We start from the raw sequence: 25,144 nt of genomic DNA, 5'->3' as shown, positions 1-25,144 counted from the left end.
CCATGGACAGAGGAGCCTAATGGTCTGCATACAGTCCATGAAGTTGCAGAGTTGGACATGAATGAAAGACTTATACTTTCAGTTTGTCATAAATAATTTTCATTTTGTTGAGATTTATTTCCTCTGTACTTGATTTCTTAAGAGGTTTTTTTTTTTTTTTTTTATCATGAATGGATGTTCAATTTAATCAAATACTTTTTCTGTATTTATTAAGATGATCATGTGGCTTTTGTGTTTTCTTTAATTGATATGATGGATCATATCAATTGATTTGTGTATGTTAAACCATACTTGTAACCCTGGGATAAATCCAACTTGATCATAGTGCATGATTTTTTTTTTAATGTGTTGTTGGATTCAATTTGCTAATATTTTGTTGAGAATTTTTGCATCTATATTCATCAAGGATATTGTCCTATGATTTTCATTTTTGGTAGTATCTTTAACTGGTTTTGATATCAGGATGATGTTGGCTTTATGGAATGTCTTTGGGAATATTCCCTTTGCTTCAATCTTTTGGAAGAATTTGAGGATTGGTATAAGCTCTTCCTTTGTTGTTGGGTAAAGTTCACCTGTGAAGCCATGTGATCCTGGACTTTTGTGTGTAGGGATTTTTTTTTTCAATTACAGATTCTATTTCATTTTAGTGATCAGTCTGTTCTAATTTTCTATGTCTTCTTGGTTCAGTTTTGGTGTGCTGTAGAATGGAGAAGGAAATGGCAACCCACTCCAGTATTCTTGCCTGGAGAATCCCACACACAGAGGAGCCTGGTGGGCTGCCATCTATGGGGTCACACAGAGTCGGACATGACTGAAGCAACTTTGCAGCAGTAGCAGCAGCAACATGTGTCTAGAAACTTGTCCATTTCTCATAGGTTGTCCAGTTTGTTAGTAAATACAGTTCATGGTTTATTTATGTATCTGTAGAATCAGTTGTTACTTATCCTCTTTCATTTATTATTTTGTTTATTTGGGTTCTCTCCTTTTATTCTTGGTAAGACTAACCAGAGGCTTGTCAATTTTGTTTACCCTTTCAGAGAACCAGCTTTTGGTTTTATTGATTTTTTTCTATTTTTTAAATATTTATTTCCTCTCTGATATTTATTATGTCCATCGTTTTGCTGATTTTAGGTTTTGTTCTTCTTTTTCTAATTCTTTTAGGTGGTAGGTTAGGTTGTTTATTTGAGGTTTTTCTTGTTTCTTGAAGAAGACCTACTTTACTATGAACTTCCCTTTAAGAACTGCTTTTGCTGCACTCTATAGATTTTGTATGGCTGTTTTCATTGTCATTTGTATTTTTAAATGTCCTCCTTGATTTAATCATTGATCCATTTTTTTTTTCCCTTAGTAGCATGTTTTTGTGTGTGTGTGCACTCAATTGCTCAGCTGTGTCGACTCTTCATGACCACATGGACTATAGCCCACCAGGCTACTCAGTCCATGAGATTTTCCAGACAAGAATACTGGCTGCTAAGTTGCTTCAGTCGTGTCCGACTCTGTGCAACCCCATAGATGGCAGCCCACTAGGCTCCCCTGTCCCTGGGATTCTCCAGGCAAGAACACTGGAGTGGGTTGCCATTTGCTTCTCCAATGCGTGAAAGTGAAAAATGAAAGTGAAGTCGTTCAGTCGTGTCTGACTCTTAGCGACCCCATGGACTGCAGCCTATCAGGCTCCTCCGTCCATGGGCTTTTCCAGGCAAGAACACTGGAGTGGGAGTGGGTTGCTATTTCCTACTCCAGGATATTTTCCTGACCCAAGGATTGAACCCACATTTCTTGCATCAGTAGGCGGATTCTTTATCACTGCATCACCTGGAAAATCCAGCATGTTGTTTAGTTTCCATGTAATCTTTCTTTCCTTATTTTTCTGTGGTTGATTTCTAGTTTTATGCAATTGTGGTCAGAAAAGATACTTGAAATAATTCCTGTCCTCTTAAATTTGTTGAGGCTTGTTTTGTGCTATCGTATGGGTCCATCCTAGAGAATGGTCCATCTGCACTTGAAAAGAATGAGTATGTTAGGGTTTATTGGGATATAATGTCCTATAAATATCTAGTAAGTCTGATTTTTCTATGGTTTCATTTAAGATCTCTGTTGTGAGTGGGGTGTTCAAGGCTCCTACTATTATTGCATCCTCATCAATTTCTCCCTTTATGTCTATCAGTATGTGTTCCATGTATTTGGATGCTCCTATATTAGTTGCATATATGTTGACAAGTGTACTATCTTCCTATATTGATCTTTTCATCATTATCTAGTGTCCTTCTATATTTTCCAGTATAATCTTTGTTTTAAAGTCTATTTTGTCTGATATGAGTATTGTTGCCTCCACTTTCTTGTTATTTCATGAAATATCTATTTCTGTCCCCTCACTTTCAATCTATGTGTGTCCTTTGCCCTGATGCAGGTCTCTTATAAGCAGCATATTGTATATTGTATGCTCTTATTATTTTTATTCAGTATGCCACTTTGTGTATTTTGTGTGTTTAGTTCTTTGACATTTAAGGTAATTTTTGATATGTATATATTTATCACCATCTTCAACTTTGTTTTCTCATTGATTTTTATTTCTTCTTTGTTCCTTATCTTTTATTTTTTCTTTTCTAGTTTTGATGATTTTCTTTTGTGTTATGCTTCTGCTCTCTTCTTTTTGGCTTTGGAATCTATTGTATGTTTTTGATTTATGGTTACCCTCTTTTTCAATTATGTTAACTTCTTCCTATATCTGCTTGCTTTAAACTGGTAGTCATATAAGCTTAGGGCTTCTCTGGTGACTCAGTGGTAAAGAATCCATCTGCCAATGCAGGAGACAAGGCTTCTAGGGTTGGGAAAGATCCCCTGGAGAAGGAAATGGCAACCTACTCCAGTATTCTTGCCTGGAAAGATCCATGGATACAGGAGCCTGGTGGGCTGTAATCCATAGGCTCACAAGAGTCAAACATGACTTAGCAACATGACTTAACAACATATAGGCTTAAACACATTCTGAAAGAATATCTGCATTTTCTTACTCTCATATCCCATTTTATGATTTTGATGTGCCTCTTATACATCTTAATGTTTACCCTTTTGCTGTTCATTGTGGTTATCATCGATTTCACAGAAAAAAATGTTTAATCTATGTATTGGCTTATTTAAGTGATTTTCTGTCCAACTGTGATATTCTCTTTCCCATGGAATCTTGCTTCTTTTCTGTTTAGAGAAGACCTTATAGTATATGGTGTGTGTGGGTGGGGGTGGGGGCGGTCTTCCCTGATAACTCAGTTGATAAAGAATCTGCCTGCAATGCAGGAGACCTGGGTTTGATTCCTGAGTTGGGAAGATTCACTGGAGAAGGGATAGGCTACCCACTCCAGTATTCTGGCCTGGAGAATTCCATGGACTGTAGTCCACAGGGTCACAAAGGACAAGACTGAGCGACTTTCATTTTCACTTTTCGTATATCCTTTAGGACAGTTTGGTATTGTTTTGCTGTTTGCTTGTCTGAGAACTTTTATCTCTCCTTTTAAGTGCTCATCTTGCTGGATAGAGTATGTTAGGTTGCAGATTTTTTTCCCTTTTAGGACCTTGAATATATCTTGCCATTCCCTTCTTGCCTGCAACTTTTCTGTAGAAACAACAACTAATAGCCTTGGCCCAGGGTGGGCTGGGGATGGGGGTGGGATTCCTTTGTAATTAACTTTTGTTTTTCTCTTGCTGCCTTTGAATCTTCTCTTTAACTTCTGCCATTTTAATTGTATATGTCTTTGTTTAGGTCTGTTCAGGCTTATCTCACTTGGGACCCTCTGCTTCTGTACTAAAATATCTGTTTCCTTCTTTATATTTGGAAAGTTTTCTGCCATAGTTTCTTCAAATACATTTTAATCCTTTTTTTCCTCTTTATTCTCCTTCAGGAATTTCTATTATGCCTAGATTGGCATGCTTTATATTATCAAATAGGTCTCATATTGCTTTTTTTTTTTTTTACATTTGTGTTTCTGTCTGCTGTTCTGATTGGGTGATTTCCCGTGATCAATCTTTCACATCACATATTCATTTTCTGCATTATTCAGTCTACTATTTATGGCCTTAAAGCCAACTTTTGTTTGGTACCAAAACATACCTCACTTTTAAATTGTGAGACATGTTGTAATTAGTAAGATTTGATATTCAGAGAGAAAAAGATGACTGCATTTTATCATTTTCTTTCTTCTCAGTTTTATTAGAACTTGTACTTGAATTAGGAAAGCCTGAAGTTGTAGCTTACACCTGCTGTTTTCCCCATGTGGTTTCTATTTAATGAGAAACAGTGATTTTTATATTCTTTATAAATGTATTTGTGATTGTATTAAACTCTTATAGAATCTATTATATGTATAAATTTATATATTATATATGAACTTATACATAAATTATAGAATAAAATATATAATGCACTTATAAAGTGTTTGCTCTGCTTTAGGATCATTGAAGAAAAAGCAGAGATCTTGTGCTGAGTGATGTTTCTTTATTTCAGGTTTAAATGTATTTACCATCCTTTTCGGCATCACGAGATCTCTGGTTTTATTCTACATCCTTGTTCGTTCTTCACAAATTTTGCACAACAAAATGGTAGAGTCCATTTTGAGATCTCTGGTAGTGTTCTTCGATAGAAACTCAATAGGTAAGTCAGACACCAAGTTTTCTCAGTAAAAATGGTTGTTAACAAACCCATTTTGTGCCTTATTATAGCTTATGTTTGAAAATGGAGGAGATACTTGAAAGAAAATCACTGTCCTGTGTTGATCCATTTTCTATAAAAAGCTGATGTTTTTACTCCTACCAGAGAAAATGAATATAGAAGCATATAAGCTTTTATTCCAATTTGTGTTTGTGGAAAAATAAATATTCCCTTTGCAGAATGATTTAGGAACCCATTTGTTGCCTGGCATACAAAACACCTTATATTTGATGGAAGTGTATTTCAGTGTTGCTGACTACTCGAGTTAGTGGTAGTGAGGTGGATGAACCTATAGCCGTTATACAGAGTGAAGTAAGAAAGATTAAAACAAATATTGTATATTAATGCATATACATGGACTCTACAAAAATGGTACTGATGAACCTATTTGCAGGAAGGAGTGGAGACTCAGATGTAGAGAATGGACTTCCGGGCACAGCAGGGGAAGGAGAGTAGCACAGACGTACAAACACTATCATGTGTAAAATAGACAGCTGGTGGGAAGTTGATATAAAACACAAGGAGCCCAGCCTGACACTTTGTGATAACCTAGAGGGGTGCAATGGGGAGGGGGGAGGGAGGCTCCAGAGGAAGGGGGTATATGTATAATTATGGCTAACTCACATTGTTGTACGGCAGAAACCAATACAACATTGTGAAGCAATTTTCCTCTAATTAAAAAAGAAATTAAAAAAATGTTGGCTGTGTTATGTGGTGTTAAGCTTCCCTGGTGGCTCAGATGATAAAGAATCAATCTACCTACAATGTGGGAGACTTAGGTTTGATCCCTGAGTTGGGAAGATCCCCTGGAGGAGGGCATGGCAACACAGTTCAGTATTCTTGCCTAGAGAATCCACATGGACACAGGAGCCTAGTGGGCTGCAGTCCATGGGGTCACAAAGAGTCAGACACGACTGAGAGACTAAGCACAGCCCACAAGCTAAGTTATTCTTTAGGAAGGACCTTCTTACAAGGAATCTCTCTCCATGAGACAGGCTGCGCATTTCTTTCTTTCATTTCCCATCCATTTCTGGAATCACAGAGCTTCTGGCATGTGTGGACACTTTGAGGTTTACCTAAAATGGCAATGATAAATTAATTAGAAGATTGATGAAATGTAAATATCCTCTTCAATGAAATTAACTCTATAGTGGACTTTTGCTGACATGTAAGAAGAGGCTTTGTGGTACGTAGCAGGTGGATGTTCAGTAGTAAGTTTCTCAATATGAGTGTCCCTGGAGGTTTCCCAGTGGTTGATGTCTCCACCCTGTGTCTTTCACCTATCCTGTTTTGGAAGGTAGCCTCTATACTGGGTTTCTTTGAGGAGTTAGTTCATCAGTGTACATGCCCACTTTATCTAATTGGTTAGATTTTTTGTGAGGCCCAGGGTGGCTTTGCTTATGCAAGTAATAATTGACAGGACCTGTTAAGGGAGGTGGGCTGGAGGTCAGACAGAAGTAGCCTTGACCTAGTCATCAACTAGCCACAGGACTGTAGGCCAAAGCAGGTGGACACTATTGGGCAGGCAGATCTCAAGGTAGGATTTGTCTGCCTTGATTTAAAAGTATGGACTCTCGAGCCAACTGCCTGGGTTCAGTACTGGTGCTAGTTACTAAGAGTAATAGCAATTTATAATTATGTTAATACGTATGTGTTTGTTACTTAAATTCTCTATTTCTTGGTTTTCTTACCTGTAAAAATGAGGATTCTATTCACACCTGACTGATCTTATTTTTTTTCCTAATTTTATTTTATTTTTAAACTTTACATTATTGTATTAGTTTTGCCAAATATCAAAATGAATCCGCCACAGGTATACATGTGTTCCCCATCCCGAACCCTCCTCCCTCCTCCCTCCCCATACCATCCCTCTGGGCCGTCCCAGTGCACCAGCCCCAAGCATCCAGCATCGTGCATCGAACCTGGACTGGCAACTCATTTCCTACATGATATTTTACATGTTTCATTGCCATTCTCCCAAAACTTCCCACCCTCTCCCTCTCCCACAGAGTCCATAAGACTGTTCTATACATCAGTGTCTCTTTTGCTGTCTCGTACACTGGGTTATTGTTACCATCTTTCTAAATTCCATATATATGCGTTAGTATACTGTATTTATGTTTTTCCTTCTGGCTTACTTCACTCTGTATAATAGGCTCCAGTTTCATCCACCTCATTAGAACTGACTCAAATGTATTCTTTTTAATGGCTGAGTAATACTCCATTGTGTATATGTACCACAGCTTTCTTATCCATTCATCTGCTGATGGACATCTAGGTTGCTTCCATGTCTTGGCTATTATAAAGAGTGCTGCGATGAACATTGGGGTACATGTGTCTCTTTCCCTTCTGGTTTCCTCAGTGTGAATGCCCAGCAGTGGGATTGCTGGATCATAAGGCAGTTCTATTTCCAGTTTTTTAAGGAATCTCCACACTGTTCTCCATAGTGGCTGTACTAGTTTGCATTCCCACCAACAGTGTAAGAGGGTTCCCTTTTCTCCACACCCTCTCCAGCATTTATTATTTGTAGACTTTTGGATCGCAGCCATTCTGACTGGTGTGAAATGGTACCTCATAGTGGTTTTGATTTGCATTTCTCTGAGAATGAGTGATGTTGAGCATCTTTTCATGTGTTTGTTAGCCATCTGTATGTCTTCTTTGGAGAAATGTCTATTTAGTTCTTCCAGAGATAAATCCACGCACATATGGACACCTTATCTTTGACAAAGGAGGCAAGAATATACAATGGATTAAAGACAATCTCTTTAACAAGTAGTGCTGGGAAATCTGGTCAACCACTTGTAAAAGAATGAAACTGACTGATCTTAATGTTGTGGGTATTGTTGTTGTGCTCAGTCATTTGGTCGTGTGTAACTCTTTGTGACCCCATGGACTATAGCCCACCAGGCTCCTCTGTCCATGGAATTTTCTAGGCAAGAATACTGGAGTGGGTTGCCATTTCTGACTCCAAGGCATCTTCTTGACCCAGGAATCAAACCCGTGTCTCTTGCATCTCCTGCATTGGCAGTCAGATTTTTTATAACTGTGCCAAGTTAGTTAATACATTCACAGTGCTTAGCACATGGTCGGTGCCTAATGAGCCTTAGTGACAATGATGACATGGTGTCTGGGAACTTCATCTCCTGTGAAGTGGAGATGCTGCTCTTCCTGTTTCACAAGACTGTTGTGAGGATTAAATAAGAATGTTGAGGGCAGCGTCTTGTGTAAATTTTTCAGTGCATGTTGTTTGCCCAGGCACTGTGAGGAGCACAGGATGGTAAAATGCAGTGGCCCACACAGATCACATCTTATTAGGAAGTTAGAACAAGGAAGTGACTGGAGGAGCCCCATGCTATTATGGCTGTGAAGTTGCTCCACTTTGCCTGTTAATGTGAAAACTACACTTGTAAAGTTGGGAGCATTAAAAGGAACTGAATTTCTATTATTTCAGCCTCTGAGGTCTCATGACCACAGTTAGCCAGGTTCTTCATGTTCAAGACCTATAGGCTTCTCTAGACACTAGTTCATTTATTATTCAAGAATTTGGGACCAAGTTTAAATCTTCAAGTTCACTGATCTTAGAGCAGCCAGCACACTAATGTTTATCTTGCTTCCCCCTCCTATATCTAGTAGCAGGACTTCATTCCTTTAAGAAAATTCAAACTCAAATAAGTATCACAAAGATAAGCCTAGTTTGCCCAAAAGGTTTGGGTCAATCAATTATCTACTCACTTAGTGGTAGATTAAATTGAACTCTTTCCTATCGTATTTTCAAAAGTAGAGTTTGTAATACATAATTTAGGATGGACTTTGTTTCTGGTATATGATGTCATGAAGAGAAAACCACATATATTAGTTCACTGGAAGCTGTTTCATGGAACCATAAATTTCTGTTGACTGTCGGTCAAGCTTCCAAGTTCTGTTTTCTGTCAGTTTTCTGTTACCAAATTTCTGCTGTCTGTCAATAAAGGAGACAAAACTGCCAAACAGTTAATACATTTCCCTGGGATTTAATGTGCATTGAAGATGAATCTTAGGAGGATCAAATATTTGATACCTAATTGTTTTACTTTATAAACTATAGGCCCTTAAAAGGTAAAAGGGAGGAATGCTGATTTTTAAATGTTAATCTTGACATAGCCCTGTGAATGGAAGGAAAATAAATACCTATTTCAAAATGATGAGTCATCAGTGTTACTAGAAAACTGTTTTTTCCTTGATTTAAGATTAAGTAAACACTTGTGACACAAATAGCCAGATTAACAAAAGGTATAAAAGGCAGCACCAGTGTAACCTAGACAATTAGTGGTTTATCTTACAAGATCAGCTAGTTTTATTAACAAATTGACCAATGTTTTAGACCAGGTGAGTAGATTTCACTCCTACAATGAGAAATTCTAAAAACTGAAGGAGGTTGAATTCCTTTTGGTGCCAAATTTTCTAACCACTCCCATCTCCCTTCACAAAGCAACTGTAGGAGTTTCATGCTTAATTGGCCTGGTTTTCAGGTATGTCTTCTCTTGGTTCTTGCTGTATCCAATGACTGCTTTCTAGATGAGATTAAGGTTTGAAGTCTTAGGTGCTAAAATGAGTACCTTATAAATTGTGGATAAATATTGAGTATTTTTTAAAACATACCTCATCTTTTCTCTTCCCTTAATTGTTATGTCCATTTTTTAAAATTTGATGTCAGATAAGAGAGGAAACTTTGATTGTCATCAGTATACATTTAAAATCTATTAATAGACATGGAGTTGGGATGAAGGCAGAGATGTTCCAGTGTCTCAGTTCTGCTAGGACAAAGCTTTGTAATAGCTGTGCCAGTCACTTCACTGGCACAGTCAAGATCCTTTTGACAGAAGCACAGTTATCTTAAGCAGCACTGATTCAGAGTGGTATCAGTGGTATCACTGATTCAGAGAGAGAGAGAGAGAAAGGCTCCTTTTGAATTAGACTGTCACACTGGAATAAGATCCATATTATTAGATTCTATTAAAGAGTTGTGAAATTTAAAGTTTGAAAATTAACCAGCAAATTAAAATGACTCTAGACTTTACCCAGACTAAATTGAATGGTTTTTCGTTATTTTTCAATAGTGGTTTTGAACCAATATGTCATGTGGGATCCATATTACCCTTGGTAAAGAAAACAGACTTTGGAGTCAGCTCTTCTGAATGTGGGAGGTCAGGGGCTGCAGCCAAGAGGAGTTACCCCACGTCTGAGGTCAGGGGCACGGCCAAGAGGAGCTATCCCACATCCAAGTTTTGCCAAAAGAACTCACTGGTCATAGCAAACATCGTCTTCCAACAACAAAAGAGAAGACTCTACACATGGATATCATCAGATGGTCAACACCGAAATCAGATTGATTATATTCTTTGCAACCAAAGATGGAGAAGCTCTATCCAGTTAGCAAAAACAAGACCGGGAGCTGACTGTGGCACAGAACATGAACTCCTTATTGCCAAATTCAGACTTAAATTGAAGAAAGTAGGGAAAACCACTAGACCATTCAGGTATGACCTAAATCAAATCCCTTATGATTATACAGTGGAAGTGAGAAATAGATTTAAGGGACTAGATCTGATAGAGTGCCTGATGAACTATGGACTGAGGTTCGTGACATTGTACAGGAGATAAGGATCAAGACCATCCCAATAGAAAAGAAATGCAAAAAAGGAAAATGGCTGTCTGAGTAGGCCTTACAAACAGCTGTGAAAAGAAGAAAAGTGGAAAGAAGAAAAGTGAAAAGCAAAGGAGAAAAGGAAAGATATTCCCATTTGAATGCAGAGTTCCAAAGAATATAAAGGAGAGATAAGAAAGCCTTCCTCAGTGATCAGTGCAAAGAAATAGAGGAAAACAACAGAATGGGAAAGACTAGAGATCTCTTCAAGAAAATTAGAGATACCAAGGGAACATTTCATGCAAAAATGGGCTCAATAAAGGACAGCAATGGTATGGACCCAACAGAAGCAGAAGATATTAAGAAAAGTGGCAAGAATACACAGAAGAACTATACAAAAAAGATCTTCACAACCCAGATAATCATGATGGTGTGATCACTCACCTAGAGCCAGACATCCTGGAATATGAAGTCAAGTGGGCCTTAGAAAGCATCACTATGAGCAAAGCTAGTGGAGGTGATGGAATTCCAGTTGAGCTATTTCAAATCTTAAAAGATGATGCTGTGAAAGTGCTGCACTCAATACGCCAGAAAATTTGGAAAACTCAGCAGTGGCCACAGGACTAGAAAAGGTCAGTTTTCATTCCAATCCCAAAGAAAGGCAATGCCAAAGAATGCTCAACTGCCACACAATTGCACTCATCTCACACGCTAGTAAAGTAATGCTCAAAATTCTCCAAGCCAGGCTTCAGCAGTACGTGAACTGTAAACTTCCAGATGTTCAAACTGGTTTTAGAAAAGGCAGCGGAACCAGAGATCAAATGGCCAACATCTGCTGGATCATCGAAAAAGCAAGAGAGTTCGAGAAAATCATCTAGTTCTGTTTTATTGACTGTGCCAAAGCCTTTGACTGTGTGGATTACCATAAACTGGAAAATTCTGAAAGAGATGGGAATACCAGACCACCTTACCTGTCTCTTGAGAAACCTATATGCAGGTCAGGAAGCAACAGTTAGAACTGGACATGGAACAATGGACTGGTTCCAAATAGGAAAAGGAGTAAGTCAAGGCTGTATATTGTCACCCTGCTTATTCAACTTATATGCAGAGTACATCATGAGAGACGCTGGTCTGGAAGAAGCCCAAGCTGGAATCAAGATTGCTGGGAGAAATATCAATAACCTCAGATATGCAGATGACACCACCCTTCTGGCAGAAAGTGAAGAAGAACAAAAGAGTCTCTATGAAAGTGAAAGAGGAGAGTGAAAAGGTTGACTTAAAGCTCAACATTCAGAAAACTAAGATCATGGCATCTGGTCCCATCACTTCATGGCAAATAGATGGGGAAACAGTGGAAACAGTGTCAGACTTTATTTTGGGGGGCTCCAAAATTACTGCAGATGGTAATTGCAGCCATGAAAGTAAAAAACGCTTACTCCTTGGAAGGAAACTTATGAGCAACCTAGATAGCATATTAAAAAACAGAGACATTACTTTGCCAACATAAGGTATAGTTTTTACAGTGATCACGTATGGATGTGAGAGTTGGACTGTGAAAAAAGCTGAGCACCAAAGAATTCATGCTTTTGAACTGTGGTGTTGAAGAAGACTTTGAGACTCCCTTGGACTGCAAGGAAATCCAACAAGTCCATCCTAAAGGAGATTAGTCCTGGGTTTTCATTGGAAGGACTGATGTTGAAGTTGAAACTCCAGTACTTTGGCCACCTCATGTGAAGAGTTGACTCATTGGAAAACACCTTGATTCTGGGAAGGATTGGGGGCAGGAGGAGAAGTGTACGACAGAAGATGAGATGGCTGGATGGCATCACCAACTCGATGGACATGAATTTGGGTAAACTTCGGGAGTTGGTGATGGATAGGGAGGCCTGGCGTGCTGCGATTCATGGGGTTGCAAAGAGTCAGACATAACTGAGCGACTGGACTGAACTGAACTTCTGAATGTGAATCCCATTCCAGCCACCAAGAGACAGGTCTTTGTCAAGTTTAACCTCTGTTGACCTCAACTTTTTCTGTAGAGTAGAGATAATAGTACTCAACTATTACTAGTACTCAACTATTACTAGTACTCAACTATTACTTAGTACTCTACTAAGTAGAGATAATATTCTCAACGTTTTTGTGTGTGAGAACAAGGAGAATTAATACATGTAAAGCATTTAAAGAAATGCATAGCAAATAGCTGGCATTAACTGATTGTTTGATTAACTGACCTGATGCAACGTTATGGATTTTTTGGTCTTTTTCTTCTATAAAATCCAAATTAATATGATAAATTTGATAAAACAATTGGGAATGGGAAACGATGCGTGTGATTTCCCAGATGCAAGGAAAAATAGAAAAATAACTAAGACAAATAAACCACAAAAAATCCACAGCATGTTTTTTCTTTGTTTACTTGTTTTGTCCTTGTTTCTGTTTTCATCAGGGCTTTGCTTCACTCATGAGTTCATTTTAATTTGGTTTCAGAGGGAGAGCTTAATTTTGCATATAAGCACCAAACATCTGGTTTACTTTTTGCTTGAAAATGATAAGGCAGAGAGGGTGGGAAGATTTGGGAGAATGACATTGAAACATGTAAAATATCATGTAAGAAACGAGTTGCCAGTCCAGGTTCGATGCACAATACTGGATGCTTGGGGCTAGTGCACTGGGACGACCCAGAGGGATGGTATGGGGAGGGAGGAGGGTGGAGGGTTCAGGATGGGGAACACATGTATACCTGTGGTGGATTCATTTTGATATTTGGCAAAACTAATACAATTATGTAAAATTTAAAAATAAAATAAAATTTAAAAAAAATTAAAAAAAAGAAAGAAAATGATAAGGCAAAAGTTTCTTACAGGTCTATTGTGTAATAGACAGCTGGAAATTTTATAAAGTTATAAGTTCTATTTAAAATGAACATTGGAATTATTCCAGGGAAGTGGATGCACTTTTTAAGAGTAGCAGGAATTTACTATAGTTTTAAAAAAGGTTATTACTGGTCAAAACGTAGAATGCCTATGTATTCAGCTTTTTCAAAAAGTATGAAAAATGACAAATTTCTCAAGTGAGAATTAAAGTTGACCTAAGACAGTTTTAGATTGTCAAAGCTTCAAATTTCATTACAGGATGTTTTTAGAGACATTCTGTGTTTTGTTCAGTCTGGTTAAATCCAGGCAGTCTTTCTGCATTTCTAACACATGGACAGTCTGATACCTCAAAACTTCCTTTTATGCAAAATATGGTTAAAGCAACCTGGGATAAAAATGAGATTCCTGGTCAGTTCTTATAAGCTGTAGATTATATTTTTAAAGCTGTTAAAGGCATAACAAATGCAACAGAATAAATACAACAGAATAAATACTGCCCAATTAGCATTAGCAAACTAACCATGTAAATGTCATAACTTACCATTTGGGATATATAATGGCATTAAGGTCGGTGAAGAAATGCATAGTTTTGGGTAGAGAGACCTGAGTGAAGACAGAGAGCACTTACTCGATGAACACCTGGCTGTCAGGTAGCTGTGTGTGTTAGGCAGGGAGCATCTACTTGTCCTGAGTCTTACATTCAGCCTCAATCATGTCTGAAAGGCCTGAAACTCTGAAATGAATGATTCTGTCATCCTGTAGAACTCGCTTATATACATTTAATGAAAAAGAAAAGCAAAAATAGCTTATAAAACTTCAGAGGATTTTTGTGATAGGAGTTTCCATATACCATCTAATGTTTCAGAGATCTGCTGCATGACAGAGGTTTCAACTTTTGGCAGTTATAATTCTCTCAAAGATAGGAGCCACAGACTGCATTTTGCCCTGAAGGGCATTCGAGGTGCACTGGGCCAGGAAAAGTACCCTTCTTGGAGACAAAGTGCATGTACTTTTTAGGAGTGCATTCCTGTGACAGGAGGAGTCAACTGACAGGTGATGTCCTGTTCCCCCAGAATGAGCAGTTCTCACCTGGCCCACGTCTCTCATGGCCACCCCAGTTCTTATGGCTCATGGTTTAAGAATCCCCCCCAAATCATAAAACAATGCATATGGGCATTTTCCAGTGGACATGCTCCATAGCTTTTATCAGAGATCCTGCTCAGTGACAATCTTCCAAACCTTCAGTCTTTAGGATATATTGTTTTCATGGATTCTGAGAAGGGAAATAAAATCAATGATGATAAGTTACCTTTTAGTCATTAAGAAATATTTCTGTTTTCCTACCTATATGCCTCTGGTCTTCTTGGATGCTTAAGCATGAGTCTGTGTTTGCCCCACCTGCTGTACCTCTGCAAATAACGATTTATTACCCGTGTAGTTAGCTCATAACTTGGAAATGGCAGGAATCCACAATTTTTCAAAATGTAAGGTGCTATAAACTTTTTTAAGGAAAAAAAAATTAGAGAGTTTGTAATTATGCTTATTTAAAAAGTATCAGCAAAATTAGTGTAATAATTGGGATTAATTTAAGTATTTTGTAGCTGTTTACCAATTTGGCACTTGGTAGATATCTCAGGTTGGATTGATATAAAGGAGGAAACTTTCTCAAATCCACCAACCTTTCTTGATACTGCCACGAGATTCCCCCCACCAATTCTTTTAAAAAATGCCTCAATTTCAATTCCCCACTGACGGTCATTTGGTATTTTTATTTCTCTAGGTATCATCCTATTTTCTCTTTCTTTACCACTGACATTGGCATATTTCCTATGACTCTGTAATATATTAAATATATATATATATATATGTACTTTAAAAATATTGTTTTCATTTGTTCATGAATTCTTTCTCTTAAAGGGTGTGACTGGGGAAATGAGTAATTTCTCATATCCTGTTCTTTCAGGAAGAATTTTAAATCGTTTCTGCAAAGACATTGGGCTTATGGATGACTTACTGCCCCTGACATTTCAAGATTTAATCCAGGTAACAAAGCAGTCCTGTCAGAGTTCTCACAGGGAATAGTAAAGTGCCTGTTTTTCAAGGCCTTTTCACACTGGTTAAGGGTGGGCTTTCAGCCTGGTGATGTGCTTGTTACCTTCAGAGAAGGTCATGGTTGTGAGAGAAAGGGGCGGCTGTGATAGGGAGGCTGAGTTAACATGAGTAACTCCTGGGGCAGAAGTGGCTCCACAGTCACGATGAGGTTGGTCTGAAGCAGCGACATGCTGGGCAAGTGATCCTCCCTCTGCCTTCCAGATGTCTGGTGTGGATTTCCTTTACTGTGAGCACATTTCATAACAGAAACAAGCACCTCTCATAGAGAGATAGCTTAGATGAGCTAAATTATGCATTGTATTACCACAAAGGACACATATTTACTGCAACTTTTTTGTTTTGTTTTGGATAAAGCCAGGTGTGGTTACTTATAAAGATATGTAATAATAAGGTGAAAATAATACCTGACTACAGCCATGAAATTAAAAGATGTTTACTCCTTGGAAGGAAAGTTATGACCAAGCTAGATAGCATATTCAAAAGCAGAGACATTACTTTGCCAACAAAAGTTCATCTAGTCAAGGCTACGGTTTTTCCTGTGGTCATGTATGGATATGAGAGTTGGACTGTGAAGAAGGCTGAGCACCGAAGAATTGATGCTTTTGAACTGTGGTGTTGGAGAAGACTCTTCAGGGTCCCTTGGACTGCAAGGAGATCCAACCAGTCCATTCTGAAGGAGATCAACCCTGGATTTCTTTGGAAGGAATGATGCTAAAGCTGAAACTCCAGTACTTTGGCCACCTCATGCAAAGAGTTGACTCATTGGAAAAGACTCTGACGCTGGGAGGGATTGGGGGCAGGAGGAGAAGGGGACGACAGAGGATGAGATGGCTGGATGTCATCACTGACTCAATGGACATGAGTCTGAGTGAACTCCGGGAATTGGTGATGGACAGGGAGGCCTGGTGTGCTGCAATTCATGGGATCGCAAAGAGTCGGACACGACTGAGCGACTGATCTGATCTGAATACCTTTACCAGGACAGTAGAGAGGAGTTGTTTAAGATACAAAGCTTTTAAAGGAAAGTGCATCTAAGCCCATAATTTGAGCATGGGATCAAAGTCATCTCAGAAATTTTGTTTTTGTAGGTAGCTTTTCACATGTTGAGTGCTGTAACTTAAGGTATTTAAGCAAACAAACAACCCTACAGAAATATCTTTTATCCAGATGTTATGGAACCAGGTCCCACTGCTCACCACCTACAAGATCAATACTCATAAATATTAGTAGGAAGAATAATTGTCTTTAACCCAAATGCCAGCAATTGGGAGATGGGGAGATGGTGGATTCAGCGTCCCCCAGAAACTACCTCTGAAGAGTATGCTCAATCATGAAAGTTTTTAAAGGGAAAAAGGGAAGTAAGTAGTTGATCAGGGAGATGGAGGTCAGAGTCATCACCGTCCCCCACTGTGTGCAGGTTTGTCGACTTCTCATGCTCTTTCTTCAGATGCCATCTTGTTCACAAAATTAGTGAAGGGGAAGCTAGGGAAGAGATCAAGTCATCCTTTAATTAATCATTCTTCATTTCCACTGTGACCCATGGAAAGAATCAACAGATTAAGCAAGGTATTGTGTGATCAAGGCTTCCCTGGTGGCTCAGATGGTAAAGAATCCACCTGCAGTAAAGCAGACCTGGGTTTGATCCCTGAGTTGGGAAGATCCCCTGGAGGAGGGAATGGCAAACCCCTCTGGTAGTCTTTCCTTGAGAATCCCCATGGACAAAGGAGCCTGGTGGGCTACAGTTCATGGGGTCACAAAGAGTCCGACACAACTGAGTGACTAACCACAGCACAGTATGTGACTAAAAGATCTGCAGGTTGTGCTAAGCCTAGAGATGCATAGAATATAGAGATATCTGGTTTAAGATTAAGACAAAGAGTGCCTCCTACAGAAAACTCTTTCCTGTCAAAAGATGATTACACTGCCTTTGTTTTGTCTGTGAAACTTGAGGTTCTAAAGAATGATTTGGGGTCACTTCAGCTCTCATCTCATTCAGTGCTGTTGTTCATGTGGGATGTTTCTCCTGTTGCTTAATTCTTTTTACCTTTTAGTGACCAAGCTTGTGGGGACTTTTTCATTTCCAAGTAGTAATTGTGGAAATTAAATGCATTTATCAAAAATTGCACACAAAAAAATGCAGCAATGATTATCTGACTGCAGGCCACATAGCCTGTGGACAAAGTTTTCTCCTGTTCACTAATGTGAGCTAAGCTGAGACTTGGAGGCAGACTGTTTTTACTGCACAGATATCTGATTGTTTTCTCCTCTGCAACCTTATTTTCTAAATTAGTCATGTAGGTTAGGTATATAATTTATCCCCAGAATCAATTTCTCACTAAATCAATATTCTATTTTGACAGTGATTATTAATTACATTAAATTTTTGTGAAGAATTCTCTTTGCTACTGCAAACTAAGCCAAGGTTGAGTTTCCACAGCTGGCTGGCCCACTGTGTGCTTAGCCCATGGTTAATTAGCCCTCATAAATCCAAATCCATCACATATTTTTGAATGTTTTTTAAGAGGGACAGGGAGACATGCTACTTGATTTTAAGTGTAAAACGATCTCAGTCATGTGAGGAGAGAAAATTTTAGTCTCTCTGATTTCCAATCCCAGGTCTGTCAGTTTTAATTCAATTATCTTAGATCTTAGGACCTTGAGGCATACTGCAGATAATGAAATAAGAGTCTGGGATGAGCAGGGCACCTGCATATTCTTCACTGAGCAGGTGGTAGTTAAATCTGTGAAGGTGATAAGATTGCCCAGAGAGAGGGAAGCATCTTAGGAGAAAGATCAGAAGCTTAAGCAAGCCTTCATATTGACAGAGAAACCAGCCTGTGAAATTCATTTCTGAAGTGTCTTCTTAGAATCCTCTAAGAAAAGTGTTCACATATTCTTCCCTGTGTTTCCATAGCACTCTGGGCCTTGTGCAAACCATCACGGATTTGTATCCAACTAAGGTCTGCCCAAAGAAAGGCAAGGCCAAAGAATGCTCAAACTACCGCACAATTGCACTCATCTCACACGCTAGTAAAGTAATGCTCAAAATTCTCCAAGCCAGGCTTCAGCAATATGTGAACTGTGAACTTCCAGATGTTCAAGCTGGTTTTAGAAAAGGCAGAGGAACCAGAGATCAAATTGCCAACATCCACTGGATCATCAAAAAAGCAAAAAATATTCCAGAAAAATATCTATTTCTACTTTATTGACTAGGCCAAAGCCTTTGACTGTGTGGATCACAATAAACTGTGGAAAATTCTGAAAGAGATGGGGATACCAGACCACCTGACTTGCCTCTTGAGAAACCTGTATGCAGGTCAGGAAGCAACAGTTAGAACTGGACATGGAACAACAGACTGGTTCCAAATAGGAAAAGGAGTACGTCAAGGCTGTATATTGTCACCCTGCTTATTTAACTTAAATGCAGAGTACATCATGAGAAACGTTGGGCTGGAAGAAGCACAAGCTGGAATCAAGATTGCCGGGAGAAATATCAATAACCTCAGATATGCAGATGACACCTCCCTTATGGCAGAAAGTGAAGAAGAACTAAAAAGCCTCTTGATGAAAGTGAAAGTGGAGAGTGAAAAAGTTGGCTTAAAGCTCAACATTCAGAAAACGAAGATCATGGCATCTGGTCCCATCACTTCATGGCAAATAGATGGGGAAACAATCCATTGCTTCAGTGACAGACTTTATTTTGGGGGGCTCCAAAATCACTGCAGATGGTGACTGCAGCCGTCAAATTAAAAGATGCTTACTCCTTGGAAGGAAAGTTATGACCAACTTAGATAACATACTCAAAAGCAGAGACATTACTTTGCCAACAAAGGTTCGTCTAGTCAAGGCTATGGTTTTTCCTGTGGTCATGTATGGATGTGAGAGTTGGACTGTGAAGAAGGCTGAGCGCCGAAGAATTGATGCTTTTGAACTGTGGTGTTGGATAAGACACTTGAGAGTCCCTTGGACTGCAAGGAGATCCAACCAGTCCATTCTGAAGGAGATCAGCCCTGGGATTTCTTTGGAAGGAATGATGCTAAAGCTGAAACTCCAGTACTTTGGCCACTTCATGCGAAGAGTTGACTCATTGGAAAAGACTCTGATGCTGGGAGGGTTTGGGGGCAGGAGGAGAAGGGGACGACAGAGGATGAGATGGCTGGATGGCATCACTGACTCGATGGATGTGAGTCTGAGTGAACTCTGGGAGTTGGTGATGGACAGGGAGGCCTGGTGTGCTGCGATTCATGGGGTGGCAAAGAGTCGGACACAACTGAGCGGCTGAACTGAACTGAAGGTCTGTAACCTTCAGAGTTCTTGGTCCAGGCCATGTAAATCTGCACATGTTCATTATTCACTCCACTTTCATAACAGGCAGATGCTAAGTGTTGACTGCATTCTTGCCTGAAGCTTTCCACCATCATATTATACTTTTATTGATAAAGATACTTAAATCAGAGTCAGCCAAGGACTTGAGTTTTTAGTCTACCTGCTGCTTTTTTGGGCCAAGATCACTTCCCAATATAAAATCACCTTGTGGGGTGAGGTGATGACTAAGTGAAATGTTTGTGGAACTCTTAGCACATGCAAACACCTGGTAAATGGTATCTGCTGTTGCAATAATCACTCACCTTTGAAATGGACATTTTAAATACTTAGCATAATGTTACTTAGCTGTATGTTGGGAACAAGCCTAAATATGTCACAATGGCTCAAGACATGACCTCTCTGGCTCCATGACTTAGGCTTTGCAGTCTCCAGTCTCCATCAAGTTGCTTTTCCTCTTCTTGTGCCTCAGTGTCTCGATCTGTAAAATGAGATAACACTGTTACTTGATAGGGCTATTGTAAAGATTATCGACTTCACACATGTGAAGTTTCGAATGTGCAGCCCTGTACGCAGTCAGCACTCAGTATATATTAACTAAGGATGGAAAACCAAGAAAGTGGAATTCTTACTTCCAAAGGTAGACATTTCCATTTTCCCCCCTTTTACTGGGCTTAGAATTTATAATTGACCACTTTTTTATCCCTGCGTGTATAGCTAAGGTTTCTGAATTTCTCATCTGTGATATCTTCTTGCTCATCTGTTTAGTATCAGTAACACCTACTGACTCCTGATAGTTTGGGATTCAACAACTACCCTCTGAGTCTCAAACATTCTCATCCATTAAAGATAGTACTGCCTAGGGGAGTTCTCTGGTGTCTACTGGTGAGGACTGCTAGGATTGACTTATTTCACTGCTGTGGCCCAGGTTCAATCCCTGGTCAGGGAACTGAGATCCCGCCAGATTCATGGCATGGCCAAAATAAAAAGTAATGCCTGCCTCATAGGGTTACTGAGTGTATCAAAAGAGCTAACGCCTAGAAAGTTCTTATCATAGTGTTGGACACATGCAATACATATCGTAATGAGCACCTATAATTTTTTTTCCTTTGGATAGGAAAGCTTTCCCTGCCATTCCAACACATCTTTCGAGGAAAGAAGTTTAATCCTAACAGAACAATCTATTAAAGTTTATCTTTGAAAAGAATCCTTCATAAGGAGGCCTCCGTGTCTTTCTTCACTATTTCAGACATTTCTACTTGTGATTGGTGTGGTGATCGTGATGATGGCTATGATTCCTTGGACTGTGATACCCCTGGCTCTCCTTGGCCTCATTTTCTTCCTGCTTCAGCTCTATTTCCTAAATACATCAGGAGATGTCAAACGCCTGGAATGTGCAAGTGAGTACCAGGGCTCTCAGGCTAGGGTGGCAGTGCAGGCTGGCTTCCGTTTATGCCGTAATTACCCAGACCCCTGACATCCTGCAGACTCTATCTTGGAATTTCTCCCTAGATCAACATTAGGTAATTGCATATTATAGCCCTTGTGAGTCAGTGTGGCCCTTAAAGCAAGCACAGCTGGTGGCAGGTCACCTGCAGCTTTTGCATTTCAGCACAAGGAAAGCGAATGTGAGCCCCATGAGGACAGGGACTGCTTCTGTCTAGCTCACGGCACACTCCGTGACATAGCAGCCACTCAGTAAACATTTTTCTAAACATAAAATGTTATATCATTTTGCAATTAATGCAGAAGGAAAATAGGGAATTTTTCTTTCCCAGACTTACGAGAAATAAGGAAAGAAAAAGATTAGGAAAAGGAAAAGAGGCATCAGGAAATATATTCACAATGTCAGAGGTGATACATTTGGATAATACATTCTCTCACATACTCCAAAGATGGCAAATAAGTTGCAGTTGTTAAGTGTTTTGAAAAGATAAGCCCTGTTATTTTAAGATTTGCTCTTTATCATCACCAATACTTGGGGTGATGCCACACTGTGGCCGCCTTCCCCAAGGCTTTTCATATAAATGAATGCTGAAAATAACCACCTTGGGAGAACAAAGAAAGGGGATCTATTCAATACCCATTTAGTCTATTACTACATTCAAATTCCTAGTTTTAGAATAATAGGGAGCATGATTTATAGTTAATCATACCTAGGTTTGATCCCTGGGTTAGGAAGATCCCCACGAGAAGGGAAAGGCTACCCATTCTAGTATTCTGGCCTAGAGAATTCTATGGATTGTATAGTCCATGGGGTCGCAAAGAGTCAGACACAACTGAGTGACTTTCACTCACTCATTCTATTCTACAGGTAACCACATAGGATGAAATTATCTAGTGCTTATCTCATTGTTAATGCACAGATATAGTTAATCATTATTAACATAAAATCATAAGGAGAGAAGATTTTTAAAAAAGGAATGTGGATGATTATAAAAAAGTAAGGAAAGATGTTTGTATCAGAAACCTTGACTATGGATAGTGATTGCAAATTAATGCAAACTTCATTTTATAGAAACAAAGCCAAGAAGAGAAATATACTGTTTCCCATGGTTGTCTGTATCTACTAAGTGGAAAAATCTGAGTTCATTATTTAAAACTAGCTACAATTTTAATTTAGTCAAAGATAGGTTCAAAGAGAATTTTTCATTTCCAGGTTGTTAAAGTGAAGGTTGGTGTGAGCAGGAGCTTGAGGGTCACGTGGAGGATCCACTCCAGAAAGGGCATCATCCCTCCTCCCCCAGGCAGCCCTCCAGGAAGCGCCAGATGTGCCCTTTGGCAGGACACGCAACCAAAGAACATGGGAGGTAGTGGGTTTCCTCACATCCAGCCTCCCTGACTATCTATGTTGTTTGTCTCTGCTTCCACAGAACAAAGCCCAGTATTTTCCCACTTAGCATCTTCTCTCCAGGGACTCCGGACCATCCAGGCATACAAAGCCGAACAAAAGTTTCAGAAACTGTTTGAGACGTGCCAAGACTTGCACTCAGGTCTGTAAGTTTCTGGAAATGATTTCAAAGGATGGGATATGCTCCCTTCAGAGTCCTGACCCCCCTCTCAGGTGGCCTTGCTGGCCAGCGGCTCTGTCTGTGTCAGCCTCAGGTTCCCTCCCTGCACACCTGCCTCTCCCACCCTCCTCTCAGCATCCCCTCTGTGTTCCCCTCTCCCCCTGTCACACCCCACTTCTCTCCTAACTGGCTTATATTGTCCAACTGTCAGTATGCCCTATGGCTTTGTCCCTTTAGGGCAGGAGTCAACAAACAGTTTTTTCAGAGAGCCAAATAGTAAACATGGTAGGCTTTGTGTGCCATACTGTCTCTGTTCCAGCTGCTCAACTTTGCTATTGTAGCACCAAAGTAGGCAAACATAATACATCAGCAAATGGCCATGATGGTGCTCCAATAAAACTTTATTTATAAAAGCAAGTGGTGGACTATTCTTGCCACTCCCCACCCTCCCCTGCCCCCTACCCCTGCTGTAGTTTGCTGACTCTCTTTTCAGAACATTCAGGGCAGCAGATGTAATTGAGGAAAATAATTTCCTGATTTCCCACCCAGTTGATATGTATTATACTTTGTATCAGTGATTTTTCTTTCCTGGGCAGAAATTTCAGAATGTGCTCTAAGCCTGTAAAACTCAGACCCATCTTTCCAACCTTTATTGTATTTTGAAGATAAAATGGAACTTTGAAAGCCACATTGAAAATCCTGTTAACTCATGGCCCTTTAGATACCAGCTCCTCAGAGTAAACATGTATAGTAAGTGCAGACAGTGCTGGAAGCAGTGTATGAGCTGCACATTCTATCAGGGAGCTGGGAACGGCTGACTTTGTGAGAGGATGAGCCTCACTCTGACACCCAGCGCAGCAAGAAATGCACCAATGAGACCATTTCTCCATCTTCTTTATTAGGATCACATTTCTGTTTCTAACCTGTGGGTTGACATTTTCAGTGGGTGCTTCCCATAAAGCACCTGGATTGATTCCTGTGTACGTGTCCTATATATGGTCTGATGTCAAGACCTAGTTATGTGGGTGTGTCACTTGGCTGATCTACTACGTTGTGTAAAAATCTTATGTAGCTTTACTGACTCATTCAAAGCAGCTAACATGTTTTTTTTTCTCCCACTTATTTATTATGCTTATTATGGTTCATAAATCCAGAGAGCTGGCTCATGCTTTTGACCATGTCCCAATGTTTTGCCATGTGTCTGGATGTTGTCTGTGCCATCTTGGTCATCGGTGTTGCCTTTGGGGCCCTGATTCTGAAAGAATGTAAGTACAGATGTGAATAACTATTTGTGGTATGATTATAATTTCTAGGTGTATTAACAGTTATTAAATTGAACTCTTGCCACTTTATTTAACATCATAAACCATTGGTTCTAATGAATTGTAGTAAAGCATTTGCAGTGTGTGATTCCACAGTTTGGCCCATATAGAGGAGTCATTTGAGTCTTGATGAGGCCTTTATTCTTTTTCTTTGAATGAGTTAAGTTCTACATAGCTGTAGCAAGCAGACTTATGTAGTTGGGAGGAGAGAGCCAAGTTTACAATTAAGCATTTTGTCCACCCTTGGGCTTTAGGTTTTAGCTTTAAGGCTTCTCTGATCTCTTGGTTGCAGGTGCCTGGTGCACTGGGGTGATAAAGATTCTTTATATGAAAGAACAATGTCTTCACCACTGTTTGGATACCAGATGTACAGGTGTTGACATGTGGCATAAATTCACCATCTGTAATTATTCCATATTAACAACACTGATTCCACATGCTGCAACTTAGACCTGGAAGAGCGAAAATAAATAAAAATTTGGGGATTGCCAGGTGGCTCAGTGGTAAAGAATCTGCCTGTCAGTGCGAGACATAGGTTTGATCTTTGGGTTGGGAAGATCCCCTGGAGAAGGAAATGGGAACCCATTCCGGTATTCTTGCCTGGGAAATTCCATGAACAGAGGAGCCTGGCAGACTACAGTCCATGGGGTCACAAAGAGTTGGACACAACTTAGCAGCTAAACAACAACACTTAATCACAGTCTTTAATAATAGAACAATGAGAGTAGTATTTTATATTTTTAAGCACTGACTCTTTGAATCCATTGCCTTGTTTTCTGTGGTTTCTGCCTATAGCTGCATTGGATGTAGAAAGTGAAATTAGATGATGGTTCTTGAAACCATAATGACCAAAGTTTGAATGATGATATTATTTCTCACTTGTATAATGCTGTCAAGTGTACCTCAATCCTGTTGGGATTAATAAACTCATTTAATAGTCTTTCTGGATTCATAGTGGGGTTTCTGGTTTGTTTGTTTCCATTGTATCATGGTCTCAATCAATAGATAGTAAAAGTATAAGTAATAATATCACTATATGCTGCTGCTGCTGCTAAGTCTCTTCAGTCGTGTCTGACTCTGTGTGACCTCATGGACTGCAGCCTACCAGGCTCCTCCGTCCATGGGATTCTCCAGGCAAGAGTACTGGAGTGGGGTGCCATTGCCTTCTCCAATCACTATAG

General features: G+C 39.6%; 1 protein-coding gene across 1 annotated transcript in view; it reads left to right on the top strand.

Moving 5' to 3' along the window:
- Positions 1 to 25,144, top strand: part of LOC109567080 (ATP-binding cassette sub-family C member 4-like) — a 113,715-nt gene that overhangs the window by 54,988 nt on the left and 33,583 nt on the right. Inside the window, 5 exon segments of the mRNA XM_019971826.2 lie at positions 4,496 to 4,642; positions 15,159 to 15,238; positions 20,880 to 21,030; positions 22,504 to 22,623; positions 23,796 to 23,906. Coding sequence (XP_019827385.2) covers positions 4,496 to 4,642; positions 15,159 to 15,238; positions 20,880 to 21,030; positions 22,504 to 22,623; positions 23,796 to 23,906 — 609 coding nt within the window.

This window comes from Bos indicus, chromosome 12 (genome assembly GCF_029378745.1).
Source record: "Bos indicus isolate NIAB-ARS_2022 breed Sahiwal x Tharparkar chromosome 12, NIAB-ARS_B.indTharparkar_mat_pri_1.0, whole genome shotgun sequence".
Lineage (NCBI taxonomy): Eukaryota > Metazoa > Chordata > Mammalia > Artiodactyla > Bovidae > Bos > Bos indicus.
This window is presented reverse-complemented; position numbering and strand designations above follow the sequence as displayed.